General features: G+C 38.3%; 1 protein-coding gene across 1 annotated transcript; it reads left to right on the forward strand.

Moving 5' to 3' along the window:
* Positions 1–7,127: 7,127 nt before the first annotated feature.
* Positions 7,128–10,655, forward strand: LOC101301597 (pentatricopeptide repeat-containing protein At3g58590-like). Its single transcript, XM_004303114.1, has 4 exons — positions 7,128–8,840; positions 8,968–9,527; positions 9,778–9,872; positions 10,184–10,655. Exon 1 carries the CDS (start codon positions 7,258–7,260, stop codon positions 8,563–8,565), a length of 1,308 nt encoding a protein of 435 aa, XP_004303162.1. The 5' UTR covers positions 7,128–7,257; the 3' UTR covers positions 8,566–8,840; positions 8,968–9,527; positions 9,778–9,872; positions 10,184–10,655.
* Positions 10,656–15,609: the final 4,954 nt, after the last annotated feature.

The raw sequence follows: 15,609 nt of genomic DNA on the forward strand, positions 1-15,609 counted from the left end.
CCACAAAAACTAGTTATTAATTTGTTTATGAGCACTTACCTTCCAAAAAACTTTCAATACATCAGACTAAATAGGTTGAATTTGGTGTAGTATGGTTGTTTTAATCTCCTCTCTCAACAAAGTCCTCGTCTTGAGAGAATGCACGAAACCCTGGGCAAATTTCTTTTCTCAAGGTTGACAACATAATGAGTAGAAAAGAAGAAATAAATAAAAGACAAAAGGCTATAAAAGTTTACTTTACGTTTTCAGAGTTGTGTTTATACGAAGAAGATGAAAGAAGGAGCAAGACCAAGGTTGCCCTTATTATGTGTGAGGTGAAGCCGAGAAGGAGGAGACGCGGGGAACGACCCTGTTGTGCACGTGGTGCGACGACAAAATTGGTTTGGACTAATGTCAGCTCGGTACAGCCGGAGGGGTCTAGATGTGGATGTGAGGCAGCGGTCGTGCCTCTGTAGGCTTTCGTATGAGTTAAAACCCTTCAGGATGGTTCTAGGGTTTTGGCGCGTAGCAGGATTTTATGTTTATAAATAAGGTTTTTCATTATTCAGCTAGCGTGAGACTTGTGCTAATAACATGTTTTTAGAATAACTAGAGAGACTACTATATTAGATGGGAATATATAGATGCATTATAGATGTACTTGATTAATGAATAGGCATCTCTATATATAGATTAATACAAAGATAGATTCCATCGCGAATTTGTATCTTAATCATATTCATAATCTACTTAGAAGTCTAAGATAAGGTTTGGCTCACGAGAAGCACTTCACAAAACCAGAACTAAAAAAAGAAAACGAGAGCTCTGTTAGGGTTTCGTTTTGGCGTCATCTTCAGGCTGAGATTATGGAAATCTTAGCATGGAATTGTAGAGGTCTCAACAATGATCGAGTTGTGCAGGCTTTGCAAACCCTCTAAATGGCAAACTAAACATTCTGTGGTTTTCCTATCTGAGACGAAAGTTCACGATTTGGATACCATGAACAAGATTCGGATGCAACTAAGGTTTCGAAATAGGGAAGCCGTATGGAGTGATGGACAATCGGGAGGGATTGTCATGTTTTGGGAGGAAGGGTTAGATTTCCGCTTTCTCTCTAAGTCTACACACCGTGTAGATGTTGAAGTGTTTGCAGTAGATGGATCTGGCGTTCATTGGCGCCTTTCTGGCTTCTATGGGCATCCATCTGCGAATGAGAGATGGCGTACATGGAATTTGCTGTGAGATCTAGGGGATGTATCTGCGCTGTCATGGGTGGTCATCAGGGATTTTAATGAGATTGTGAGGAATGAGGAGAAAGAAGGAGGTTTGCTACCGCGAGATGGATAAATGCGTCTATTTCAAGAAGCTCTGGATGAAGAGGAGTTTATCGATCTGGGTTATTTTGGAACGGCCTTCACTTAGCAAGGCGGAGGTGTGCGTTGTCATTTGGACAAGGTTGTGGCAACGCCTTCGTGGAACGACTTATTCCCAGTGGCTAGAGTGCAACACTTGGCTCCAATTCATGGAGACCATGTTCCCATTCTCTTGGGAGCAATCAAGGAACCACCAGCGAAGAAAGAGGTTTGGAGGAGGAGGTTTCACTTTGAGTCTTTTTGGACTTGACATGAAGCTTGTAAAGCGGTGATTGAGGAGAATTGGCGCACTAATAAGTCCGGGGTCCCAATGTATCAGGTTGTCCAGAAAATAACCAATACAAGAATGGCTCTCAATGTTTGGCAGAGGGAAACCTTCGGGACAAGAAGGCAAGAGGTGGATTTGATCAGAGGACGTCTGCAACAGTTGTAGCAGCTCCCTTTGATTCAAGTTCATATGGATGAGTAGTTGGAACTCTCTCATCAACTTGAGAAGTTGTTGGATGATGAACAATCTTACTGGAAGCAACGCTCGAAAATCACTTGGCTCACTGAAAGAGATAGAAATACCAAGTACTTCCATCGTCAAACATCTAATAAAAGGGCGAAGAACCGGCTTGAAGGTTTGTATGATGTTGATGGTGTTTGGCGAGAAGCAGGTGAGGGGATGGATGAGGTTTTGCTGGAATATTTCTCCAACATGTTTAAGTTTGTTGAAAGAGACGAAGGTGATATGCATCGAGTATTAGCACTATTGGCACCAACAGTAATACCTGAGATGAATAGTCAATTATGCTCTGTTTACTCGAAGGAAGGGTGGCTGTGTTCCAAATGTACCTTACTAAATCCCCAGGGCCAGATGGTATACCCCCGGAATTATTTCAAAAGTATTGGAAGGTCATTGGTGATGATGTCTATTTGGTTGCTAAGAGCTTCCTTGAATCGGGAAGGTTGTTGCAGCAAGTAAATTACATACACGTTTGCTTGATTCCAAAAATTTTAAACCCGTCACAGGTTTCAGATTTAAGACCGATAGCCCTGTGTAATATTTTATACAAGATTTGCTCCAAGGTTATCGCCAATAGGCTGAAGGTACATTTGTCGAGCATTATTTCACCATGCCAGAGTGCTTTTATCTCGGGGAGACTAATAGCAGATAATTCTTTGATTGCGAATGAAGTTTCTAACTTCATTAGCTCAGATGTGGAGGTCAGAGTTATGTCTTTAAAGTTAGATATGAGTAAGGCCTACGACAAGATAGAGCGGAATTTCTTGAAAGCAGTTTTGTTGAAGTTAGGTTTTGATCTAAGGTGGGTGAAACTTATTATAGAGTGTGTTACCACGGTCAGCTATTCATTCCTGATTAATGCTAAGCCCTATGGCTCTCTCTCTCTCTCCCACAAGAGGCTTGAGGCAAGGTGATCCTTTGTCTCCTTATCTGTTTTTATTGTGTGCCGAGGTATTTTTGAAGCTTCTGGATAACAAGGTTGAACATGGTGCTTTGCAAGGAGTGTCCATATGTGTTGGCGTGCCAATTATTAGTCATTTGCTATTCGCTGATGACAGTCGGTTATTTGGTAGTGCTTCAACAGATGAATGTATGCATATCAAATTGGTGTTGGCTGATTACGAGTTGGCATCAGGTCAGCAAATCAATTTTGCTAAGAGTGAGGTAGTTTTCAATAGAGGGGTGCTCCACAGACCCGAGTTCATTTGGCTGCTATCCTTGGTGTCGATATAGTAGGAAAACATGGGAAGTACCTAGGATTGCCTACAGTAGTTGGGCGGAATAGAATCAAAACTTTCAGGTATATTAAAGACCAACTGAGTCAAAAGTTAGAAGGATGGCAAGGTAAGTTGCTTAGCTCGGTCGGGAAGGATATTCTCATCGTGTGTAGCTCAAGCTTTGGTGGGGTAGTAGTTCAGAGGATCATAAAATTCACTGGATGTCATAGGAGAAATTGTGTCAACCTAAAGGAGAGGGAGGTATGGGGTATATAGATTTATATGCTCATAACCTAGCATTGCTTGCCAAACAAGGGTGGCGTTTGATAAGTTTACCAAATTCTCTGGTTGGTAGATTATTAGATTATTCAAGGCTCGTTACTTTCCTTCGGATTTTTGGAATGCACTTGCTCCTGTTCATCCATCATCTTGTTGGAAGGGTATATCTGAAGCTAAGGAGCTCCTTGTAAACGGAACTCGATGGAATGGTGAGCGAGTGAATGCTTGGGAGGATCCCTGGCTTCCAAGGACCAGAGATTTTTGACCTCTAAGTAGAAGGAGTACTCGGCTATCCAAGGTGAGCGACTTTATCAGGTATGTTCAGTTGCTGGATGAACACTTTGAGGTAATTGATGTTAATTTAATTATGTCGATCTATTCCTCTTAGTCATCGTTTGAGTGTGGATAAGCTGATATGGCACTATGACTCTACAAGTAGATTTTCTACTAAGAGTGCTTATCTCATTTTGTTCATGTTTTTAGAGAGTCGAATAACTTGGCTCATGAGGTAGCGAAATTAGCTATTAGCTCAGGCTTTTCAGGTCGATGGTTTGGACCTCTTCCTAAAGGCATTCGTGGCTTCTTTGGCCACACTTTGTAATTCCTTGTTCCTATTTAATACTATCGTCCTTCTATCAAAAAAAAAAAAAAGGTAATGGCTCACGGCAACACAATTGATTATGAAATCCGGCAGTACCCACTCTCTTTCGGTTTAACAACTGATTATGAAATTTGGCAGTACCCATTCTCTTTCAGTTTAACAACTAATTATGAAATCCGACAGTTTCTTCACCATTCTCTTGCGAATTTGTATCATAATCATATTGATAATATAAGATTAAACCGAAAGAGAGTAAGGACTTTGCTAACGAGGTTTGGCTCAGTTGGTAAGGGTGGATTTGTGGTGGAGACCCCATCCAAGATCGATCCCTGTTGGCCGCTGCCAGCAGGCCTCGTTTGGTTCGTGAACTGTAAATTGTCGTTTGGAAATTCATACCTGTAGGCTGGTGCGACAGGTACATGTCCACTATAAGTCATTTAAGGTTAAAGTTGCAGGTTTGTCCTGACGATGGTGGTATAGCCTTGTGGCACCGATCCCTAAACTCTTATAGCACGGTGGTACCCTAGATCCCATTTTTCTTACAAAATCTCCAAAATTAAATTTTGCACACCCATTTTCACTTCTAGTTTGAACATCGAAAACCTGAGTTTGTATTTTGAGTATCACACTGATCATTTCAGAAGAGTTTAGGGATTGTTGATGTGGTTATCTACTAACAAAAAATATTTTTAATGGGTCTCATACGAGACACGTCATTAAACAAACGGTGCGGTAATAGAAATGAAGTTTGAGTACCACATTGGTAATTTTGTAAGTGTGGGTATCACTTTGACCGTGTAAGAAGAGTTTAGAGACTCGTGCTGCCAAAACTTCTCATAACCGAACTCCAACCTAAACTTTATTGTAACATACAAAAAAATAGTCTAAACAATGTCTCACATTTTAAAAAATATAATCGAGTTACGTATTTAAATACAAAATACATAACATTTTGCGAGGGCTGGGCCTCGTACCCAACACCTCATGTCCTCACAGAGATGGAGAGAATCACCTCTCACCATTAGAGTAGATGCTCTTTTTACGGTGTATGTGCAAAAGCTAAATTTATTCTCTTACAGAAATCAAAAAATAACTTTCCTCGCCGTTCTTTCTTTCTTCTTCTCTCTGCTCCATTTTTTTTGGGACAACGCTCTTCCATAAAAAAAGAAAGATAGGAACTACAAAGATGCTCCATATCCAAAAGCCACAAACAGCAAACCGAGGACCCAACCCAACAAAAGAAAGGCCCATAGAGACTAACGAAACAACAACATAACCAAAACACTGGAAAAAACAAAACAGAATGCATCTAATTCCTAGAGCTGGAGCAGACGAACACGATACGACTTCTCATAAGATAAGAGTCGGTGCAGTCAACGCCAATTTTGTTGCCAAATCATGATGCTGCCGGAGGACAAGGAAGACCATCCCTCGATAGAATATGGACCAAGGAAGATGGGGGTCGAATAACCCAAGATTCAGGGCACATCTTCCTCAAGTAATTCTTTCTCTTTCAAAGAAACCCAGACCACCATCACCCCTTTTCTCCAGTTCCTGTCCATCAAAGCGCACACTTTCTCTCTCTCCTCAACGTCTCCTTCGCTAAAACCATCACTGAAACTGCCAAGATCCTCTCCGATTCCTGCATGTAACAAGCTCGGGTTAGCCTTGTTTCTCAATTCGTTTGGGGTTAATTGAAAAGTAATTCAAGTTCTTGTTCTTCTTTTTTTTTTCAGAATACAGAAATTCTGGTTTGTTCAGTAATACCGACCGATACCGACCGACTTTCTTGGTTACCGAACTGTCGGTATCCCGGGCCGGTAACGGTATCGGAAAACGCCTGCCGATTTGAATTGGTACGGTATTTGGTATTGGTATTTTGGGTCGGTTACCGTCCCGAGGCCAGCCCTAGAAAACAGCAGTAATGTCATGACATTGGATTCTTGGCAGAAATTTCATTGAGAAAAATTTGTCATGATATGAAGCTAGATTTTAGTTCAAATGCATTCCTTGTTAAGCATCGAACAAGAATATTTGGATAATTTGTTAGCAACTAGTATAGTTATCTTTAATGCAGATAAACTGGTTCTTTGGTTTGTAGTATGTCTTGTAAATGCTTATACTGTATTCATCTTGTGCATTCGTATCTTTTTCACAGCTTTTGTAGATTTGGGAAATATTGAAAAGGTGACTACCAACATTTGGAGAAATTCTTTTTCCTGTGATCAGAGGTTCAACACACCTTATATAATATCCTGCTCTTTTATTGCATCTATGACAAACTCTCTATTAAATTAGTATAATGCAAGACTCCATGTCCAAATCCACGTAAGTTCTCATTGCCAGCTTAACTTGGGGTAAACCATAGTGTTGATTACCAACTGCATGAGCTTTCATGGAGGTTCCCTCAAACATCAAACACGTCTGCTGCAACTACTACATGCCTGCTCAAGGGTACGATCCCTCGGTGCAACAAAAGCACTCCATGCTCTCAGCATCACAACGGGTTTGTCTCGGAAGCAACCCATTTTTGTTTACAACAATATCATGTCACAATATTTTTCACTTGGGGAGATAGTAGTTGCACGCAAGTTGTTTGATAGGATGCCTCTTAGAAATGTTGTGTCATATAATATCATGATTAGTGCTTATAACACTTCTGGGTATGTAGAGGAAGCTTGGAAAATGTTTTATGAGATGAGGGTTTCTGGGTTTGAGCCAAGTCAGTATGGAGTTAGCAGGTTATTGTCATGTGTGTCATTGGATGTTTATCTTGGGGTTCAGTTGCATTCATTGGTAATTAAGAACGGACTGTTTGATTGTGATGCTTTTGTGGGTACTTCCTTGTTGGGTTTTTATGGAAGGCATGGGCTGTTAGAGGAAGCAGTTTGGACATTTCAGGATATGCCTTGCAGAAGCTTGGTGACATGGAATTCAATGATATCTTTGCTTGGGAATCATGGGTTTCTTGAAAATTGTGTGTATTTGTTTCGGGAGCTGGTGAGAATGGATTTTGATTTGTCTCAAGGTTCTTTTGTAGGTGTTTTTTCTGCATTTTCATGCTCACAAGACTTGGAATGTGGGGAACATTTGCATGCTTTTGTTATAAAGAAAGGGTTTACTGGTGAAAATTTGGTGATGAATTTACTAATAAATATGTATGTGAAATGCACTGCCATATGCTCGGCAGAGAAAATTTTTAAAGAAGTACAATTTAAGGATGTTGTATCATGGAATACTATCATCGGTGCGATAGCAAAAATTGGTGGACCCAAAAATGCAGTAGAACTCTTCTCTCAGATGTCCATGGCTGGAGTGATGCCTACCGAGGTCACATTTGTTAGTCTTATAAACTGCTGTAGAAGTTTGGAGATTCCAATTTCTGGAGAGTCGGTTCATGCTAAGATAATCCAGCATGCTTATGAATCTAATGTCATAGTTGGTAGTGTGTTGGTTGATTTTTATGCTAAATGTGATAACTTGAAAGCTGCCCATCGCTGTTTTTACGAGATATGTGAGAAAAATGTGGTCTCTTGGAATGCTTTGATTTCGGGTTACTCGAATAGTTACTCACCTACATCTATACTTTTATTGCAAGAAATGCTTCATTCAGGTTACCGACCTAATGAGTTTTCATTTTCTGCTGTTCTTAAGTCCTCATTGGCATTAGAGCTCCAACAACTTCATTGCTTGGTTGTAAGAATGGGCTTTGAGCAACACTATTTTGTTCTGAGCTCTCTAATAATGTCGTATGCCGAAAATGGTTTAATATCTGATGCCCTGGTCTTTGTCACAGCTTCTGATGGTCTGCTTCCTGATGTTCCCTCTAATGCCATTGCTGGAATATACAACAGAACTGGGCAATATTATGAAACTCTAAGATTCCTTTGTCCACTTGAAGAACTTGACATTGTGTCCTGGAACATTATGATTGCAGCTCTTGGCCGCATTGGTTATTACAAAGAGGTATTTGAGCTTTTCCAACAGATGCATTTGAATCAGGTCTGGCCAGACAATTATACATTTGTTAGCCTTCTAAGTGTGTGTGCTAAACTTTGTGATCTTGCTTTGGGAAGTTCTCTTCATGCTTATATTATTAAGACTGATTTCAGTTCTTGTGACACATTTGCATGCAACGTTTTACTTGACATGTATGGGAAATGTGGTAGCATTGAAAGCTCAGTGAAAATCTTTGATGAAATGAGATGCAAAAACTTAATCACCTGGACAGCTTTGATTTCTGCTCTTGGAGTTAATGGTTATGTTCACAAGGCATTAGAAAGATTTAGAGAAATGATCTTACTGGGCTTTAAGCCTGACGGAGTAGCTTTTACTGCAGTTCTTACAGCTTGCAGGCATGGTGGGTTAGGTAGGGATGGATTAGAGTTATTCAGGCAAATGACAAGTGATTATGGGGTTGAACCAAAAATGGATCATTACCAGTGTGTGGTGGACTTGCTGGTTAAAGTTGGTCATGTTACAGAAGCAGGGAACATTATTTCCAGTATGCCCTTCCCTCCAAATATGATTATATGGCGTTGTTTCCTTGAAGGCTGCAAGAGTAATGGAAATGCAATAGACGTGGACCAAGCAGTAGCGCATGCTTAACTGTGAATCAGCCAATTAATTCCTTCAGAAGTATTCTGACCAATTTTTTTATCCCCCCTGATAAGCGCTACCTCCAAGGGAACTTTTATGCTCACTGTGTTTGCTTAGAAATTGTAGCCAGTGAAAGACATTTCTTATGTCTTAAAGCAGAGTATTTTGAGGGTTATATTTTCATGTTGATCACGTGCATGCTAAATGCCTCCATTATTGAAAAGGTTGTATGTCTTCAACATCCAGAAATGAGGAATCTTAATTCCCATTGACACTATAACAATGTAAGGCTTCATTCAATTACATTTTTCTTTTATTTTGCTTCATTTGGTATCTTATTTTCGTTCTTTGCTTCTTGTAGCTAATCACACTGTTTCTTTTTTCTTTGCTCTTTTTTTCTTAATCTATTAGACAAGCTTTGGGAGTAAAGAGAAGGTATGTGGTGAAGGCTGCGAAAAAAAAAAAAAAGTTGTGCAGTAATTTGCTGTGGAACTGAAGACTATTTGCGGAGTTAGAAACTTTAATATGTTGCACTTTATTGCACCACTCACAAAGAGCTTTATCAGGCAGTTATTTAGTGTCACAAGAAGTCTATGGGATCTCGCATTGCTGAGTGCAAGACCATAGAGTTTCTCTATTGACACCAAAGAACGTTCTCTCTCCGCTATCTTCTGCTTTCCTTCTCCCTATATACATTTTCGCCTAATAGGAGAAGGCGCTGAAGCGCATTTCGATAGTCACAAATATAGCTTCAGTATTAGAGGGCCTCTTCAGTTCCAGCTTCTGGAGCAACACTTACCTGCTTGCTATTGTGATGAGGTGAACAGAGATGTTGTGAGAGGTTGGTGGGAGCAGACAAACTGGAGAGGAACCTACATCATCTTGCTGAGATATGAGTATTAATGCTTACTGCGTGGAGCGTTATATCAATTCCTTTGGTGGATCTGATTTCATTGTTGGATGAGCTTAGGGTAAAGTATTCCCTTTTTATAAATGTTTTGGTACATTTGAGGTGAACCACATGATGGCAATTTACAAATTGAGCCCATATAATGTTCTATTTGCAATTCAGATACTTGATATTTTTGATGAATGAACCATGACATCTATGAACCATGATGTTTAGCTATATATATTGCATGATTTAGTTGAATTTTATATTGGGTGTTTGGTCTTTCTTTCCAATCATTTATGTTAACTTACGTTTGACGGTGTTGGCAGGGAACCACGTTGCAGTTAGTAGACCTTCAAAGATGATCAGTGTGTCCATGTTCATATAGGTTGGACTCCTGTCGGTGCTTCCATTGGTGGATATGGTAAGTACCTATATTAGCTTTTGCTGATATTGTAGCTAAACATTGACGGTGATAATCAACTTGAAGTATCATCTAGCTTCCTGGGTCACACCATTTCATTGAGCACCTTGTGGTAATTCTATAAATGGTGTCCGAGAGTTCCGTACTAGGGGACCAGAGATGGGACTCAATTAGATCTGACGGGGTTAGCCTTTCAAAACACGGGGCGTGAATATTTTGTGTCAATAGAAACTTGCCACATATTAATAATAGGTGTATTGTTAACTGATAAAATTAATTTTGTTTGTTTGTCAAATTGATTGTAATTCAAGGCAATGCAAAGTAGACTCCTAGTGATCCTTCAAAGCTGAACTGCTTGCAGACCAGAGACGTGGCTCAATTAGCTCAACTGGGTTATCCTTTCAAAATTGGGGTGTGAAAATTTGCTGTTAGAAGAAATTTCCGAGATATAAATTTTACAAGGTTTGTTAACCAATAAATATGATTTTGTTTGCTTGTCAGATTGAATTTTTGATGCATCAATGCATTGCAAAGTTAGAGTAGATTGCAAATTAAATTAATTAGTTACCCCTTTAGATCTCAACTGGAAAAGCTCCAAAATCATGATGGCCCTTGATGATTGTATTTTTTCCTTCTATTTTCTCAAATTGGATTGCTGTTGTAGTTCAGCGTTTCTTTATTAGAGTAGTTCTTTGTTGGCTTTGTTTGTGCTCTCTAATGTGTACTTTCTCTTTAATGGACATCTTATCCTCACAAATATGTATGTTCAGTTTCTCCTTATTTAGTGTCATTCCAAAACAATGGTTAGTTGTCGTTTCATATACTTGAAATGAGGGGTTACGTTGTTGAACAGGCTTTATATATACCACAGTTGAGAGTCTTAGGGCTATTTATTTCTAGCCAGAGTCGTAATCTTTAGCACCTCCAGTCCAGTTTAGCATTTCCACTCTACACATGTTCAATAACATAGGAGATTAGGGAAAACCAAAAAGAATTAAGAAAAATGAGATTATGCTTGGATGTATGTGCCGGTTAATATCCTTTTTCTTTATTCTTTTTGTTTTTTCTCCTAATCTCCCATGTTATTGAACTTTTGTATTATACACGTAGTGTCCTGCTTATATGTCTCTAATTTGTATTTTAGATGTCATTTTTCTTTTTCATAGTTCAATTCATTTCATAGGTTGTAATATATATCAAAATTTTAGATAGAGACTGAGGATATAAGGGGGCAACATGAGCCACAGCCTAGGTAGGTTTTTCATTTTATTTTTTTACAAGGTAGTCCTAAACTCCTAATATACCACCTCCAATTATTTCACTCATCCCACCCACTACGCCAAGTGCAAATACGTAAACTATGTACCACTGTTAATTGAGATATATTTATCAATTGAACTCATCAGAGTTACTAAAGTTAAAGCTCTACCTAGTATTTTGAATAACCATTTTAATTAATTACAAAATGCTTTGCAACCCTATAATCTGGATTGCTCTTTTTTGCCTTTATCAGATAATAAATGGCTGTGAGATTTTGAAGAAACAAATACAACTCTTAGGCCCCCGTTTGGTATACCTTCGCTTTTAAAAAAATCAGCTTCAGTCTGGATTTTTAGATTTAATAGTGTTTGGTAAACTAAAGAAAAGTAGTTTTTTTTTTTTAAATTATAGGTCACTGGCATCAACTTTTAGAAGCAACTTCAATGTTACTTTTAGAAGTTGATGTTATTAAAAACATTAGAAATTAATCTATTTGATCTTGGCAGCACTTTCAAAACTATATTTATTAAACACAAAACTGTTTTAATTTTACAGTTGATTATTTTCAAAGTACACAACAACAGTTTCTTTTTAAAGTCACATCAATACCAGGAATTAAATTAACTAGCCTAGTCTAATTTAAAATTTTGGCTTCCCTGATTCCAGGAATTCAATATAGCAACGAAAAAACTTAGAAATTTCAGATTTATGATTTCAAAATTTGAAAGAGACAAGAACTAGATTTGCATATCTTAAAGTCTCTTAAGAAGTTCGTGTTGTTTTCAACATGGGGCTCTTGTCTGTGCTTCAACCTGTGGATAACTTGTTAATCTACATGTATTCTGATGCAGCCCTGCGTCATGCTCTTACTGATAATTTAGTTAAACAGTCATAATCTGATATTCAATTGGGACTAAAATCTGTGGGGTGGGGTTGCGGGGGCGGGGGAATTTAGCTGTTTGTGGTAATTAGTTACATACTTTTGCGTAGGACAGTTTGTTGCTTGGGAGCAGGTCTCCCTCAACTTGGTAAACCTCTTTAATTGTATGGGGAAGAATATTTGCTTCCACACATTACATTATGCATCTTGCCAATCATCAAGTACTGTGAGGTCAATTAAGTCAATGTTATATGTTATCATACTATATTTTAATTAACCAAGCATAGCATCGCCAATAGATGGAGAATGATGCAGTCCCATAGTATGATCTGAACTGGAAGTTAATTAGGAATAGCTAAAAAGGATGAAACTTGAACCCTTAGAGCTAGAGAGACTAGGTTTTTGATAAAATGTTGTTTTTCAATTTTCAAAACTGAGACTTACATTAGTTACATCTCCTTAAAATAACAAGACTCAACTACTCACTCAACTACCCACAATAAATGCACTTAGACTCCACAACCCTAAACAAAACACTAGAATAATGACAAATAAAAAAGATAAAGACAATAAAACAGAACATTCAATGAAACTCTGGGCTCTAGGAGAACTCTTAAGTCCATGGTAATTACTTACTGCTTCATTCTCCCCGGGTGGCATAAAACTCGTCCTCGAGTTTGTCAAGGACTGAGGTGCTTGACATTGAAAACATCTGAAGACTTTAGAGCAACTCTAACATCTTCCTTATATTTTTGGTAATCTCAATTTTAGAGAAGATTTTGGTTGTTTTGGCCCAACAGAATTCCCTAAAACTTTCTTCAAAATAGGGATTAATGTGATGATAGAGAAAACCAAATTCTTCATGTTTGCAACAAACTCAAATTTTAGAGAAAGATTTGGAGATGATCATAAAATCTCTAAAATAGGGAATTTGTTGAAGTTGAAGAAAAATTGCTTGAAACACTGATTTTTGTTTTCCCATTATAGAGAAATTATGAGGAAACTGTTTGAAATGCTCATACATAGCTCAGAAGTTGTAGTTGATAAGCATTATCGTTTATGTTTTTGAGGATTTTGCAGGGACCAACTTTACGGTCTTGAGCCTATTTGCAATTTGAGATTTATTCAACGTCCACATCCATCCCATGTGGCAATAACAGTTTCTGCCTATAAACATAACCAGCAGAAACATATGGAGATTGTTAAATCCGTTTTGGCATATCTGGATTTGTTGCTGATTTAAAATGAATAATTGTACAGGCGTGGCAATACTTAATACATGAAGATGACTAAGCTGCACAATGTCGATCGTTTTAGGGAGAGACAGGCAGAGAAGGGTTGTGTACAATGAGGATATACAAGACAAACTAAAAGATAAAAAGGAGTCAAAAAGAAAAAACACAGATATAATCATCCCTATAATAACACTAGCAAACAAGAATCTGGTGGCAAAGTTTGTCCATAACTTGTATCCTCATCGACCAGTCATTCATATTCTCATGCATCATTTTGCTATAAATTGGACCCTTCACACCATTTGAATCCCTCCCTCTCATTCTCTCTTTCCCTTCTACAACCCAGTATATTGTGCAAGTCCAGAGTTCTCATTCTGTCTTGAACTACTACTGCATCCCTCTCCCATTGGAACCCTTGAACCATTTTTAGTCCACCCTCTCATTTTGCATGCGCTTTTATAACCAAAACCGACGTATTCAGTTATCCGAGAGTTGGCTTCATTCCCCCTTTCGTGTTGTTTTCTTTCCGAATCTTTTTACAAATGAAGCGTACTGTAATAGTAGCTACTTATTCAGTGCTGCATATGTTGATACTTGTGTTGGTCATCTTCCTGACTTTCTCTAGGTTTTCAGAGGCACGTCTACTTCAAGGACGTCATCACCAAAGCATTGTGCATCAGCGTGTAGACAGCAAACACCTTTTGAATCAAATACTTGCTCGTTATCAAGTAAATGTACACTTAGACGGCAACGGCACTGATCGGAAGGTACCAGGAGGACCGGATGGTCAGCACCACTAATCTTTGGCCACTACATTTGCCGGAAGTTTCTTTCTCGGCTCGAGGTTGAGACGATATACCGTCGCCAATGGTAGAGCGAGGTGAAATCATTGCTTATGTGATCAGAAATGAAATGAAAAAAAAAAAAAAAATCTAAAATTTTGGCCAGAGTTGTTCGTGTCTGGAAATGAGTATTACGTGCGTTGTCTGTTTTCCATCTCAGAAGCTTTCCTCAGGTCCTCATGATATAGTTAAAGAGAAAAGAGATGATTGTGATCTTCTTTGCTAATATTATTTTATTATCTTTATCTTTACTTTGGGAATCATCGTTTAACTAATCAACACTAGCTCTTATTATAGTTCTAGCCAATCGTTTCTTATTGCCAACTATACATCAATTTCCCTCCCCAGAAAGCTATAAAAATGAAAGGAATTTCTCTTCAAGAAGAACAAGCACCATGACTAATACATCTATATATGGAAGCTGGGTGAGAAATTTTTGATCAGTTTCAGCATTACATGCATGTACGTAGAGAAAGGGATATGAGCAACCTCAATCAACCTCCAAACACCTTAACCGGATTGTACATAAGTTATGACGTTCAACGAGATCAGTTGAAGCAAATATAAGATCATTGTTACTTTTCCTTACTTAAAGGACCAAAGTCATGACGATGTGGAGAAATAATCCATTGCATGTTCGTTCATGTGTTCCACTTTATGCCTTAACCGTAACTTAAAATATTTTTCCTCTTTTGGCATTATCAGGTACTCCTCCTTTGAGTAGAAAGCTCCGATCGATATAGCGTATATATTTCTTTGTGATTGTTGGTATTCTCCTTTTGCTCTCCCATCACAGCCACTTCAAAATCTGCCGATGTTCATCTCATCAAGCTCTATATCAAAATTATTATACGCCAGCAGAAATTTCTCTTTCAGAGTAATGCCGAAGGTTTTTTAAGCTTGCACTATTGTTTTCCAGGCAGCGCAGCCGGATTTGGAAGCAGATGGCGATCGAACATCTCAACCCTACCACCATTGCTGACAGAGGCCGAGCTACGTGAGACTTGACAGAAATTGTCCTAGCAATATAAACCCCCTCTTGTTTTTAGCGTAATTTAAGCATAACTTTTCCTGATATATACCGAAACTTTCATTTTGGTCGGTAAGATTTGATTTTCTTTCTGGCCAAAGAAGACAACTTTATTGAAACTACAAACTGCACAGATGTAGTACGTAGCATATGGAGAAATTATTTCATTCCGATTATCTAATTACAAAAATATTAATTTAAAATACTTTTCCAATCGTCCAGTACTATTTGGTCTAGCGGCATAGTCTCCTCTTAGTAAGTAGGAGGTTGTGAATTTCACTCACGAAATTGTAATATGTGATAAAAAAAAAAAAAAAAAAAAAAACATTTTTCCAATCATGTGTAAAAATATCAAAGTAAAAACCTAGTTCCATTTGGTCTAGTGACATCAATTTCCCCTCAATAAGTGAAAAGTCGTGAGTTCGATTCATAATAAACTTGTTGTAACATTTCCGTATATAGTTTGTTTGATCAAAAAATAATAATATCA

The sequence above is a fragment of the Fragaria vesca genome, linkage group LG6, assembly GCF_000184155.1.
Source record: "Fragaria vesca subsp. vesca linkage group LG6, FraVesHawaii_1.0, whole genome shotgun sequence".
In the NCBI taxonomy this organism is placed as follows: domain Eukaryota; kingdom Viridiplantae; phylum Streptophyta; class Magnoliopsida; order Rosales; family Rosaceae; genus Fragaria; species Fragaria vesca.

Bases quoted from the DNA above. Each gene is read 5' to 3' on its own strand.
- LOC101301597 (XM_004303114.1), top strand. From the start codon at position 7,258: ATGTCCATGGCTGGAGTGATGCCTACCGAGGTCACATTTGTTAGTCTT.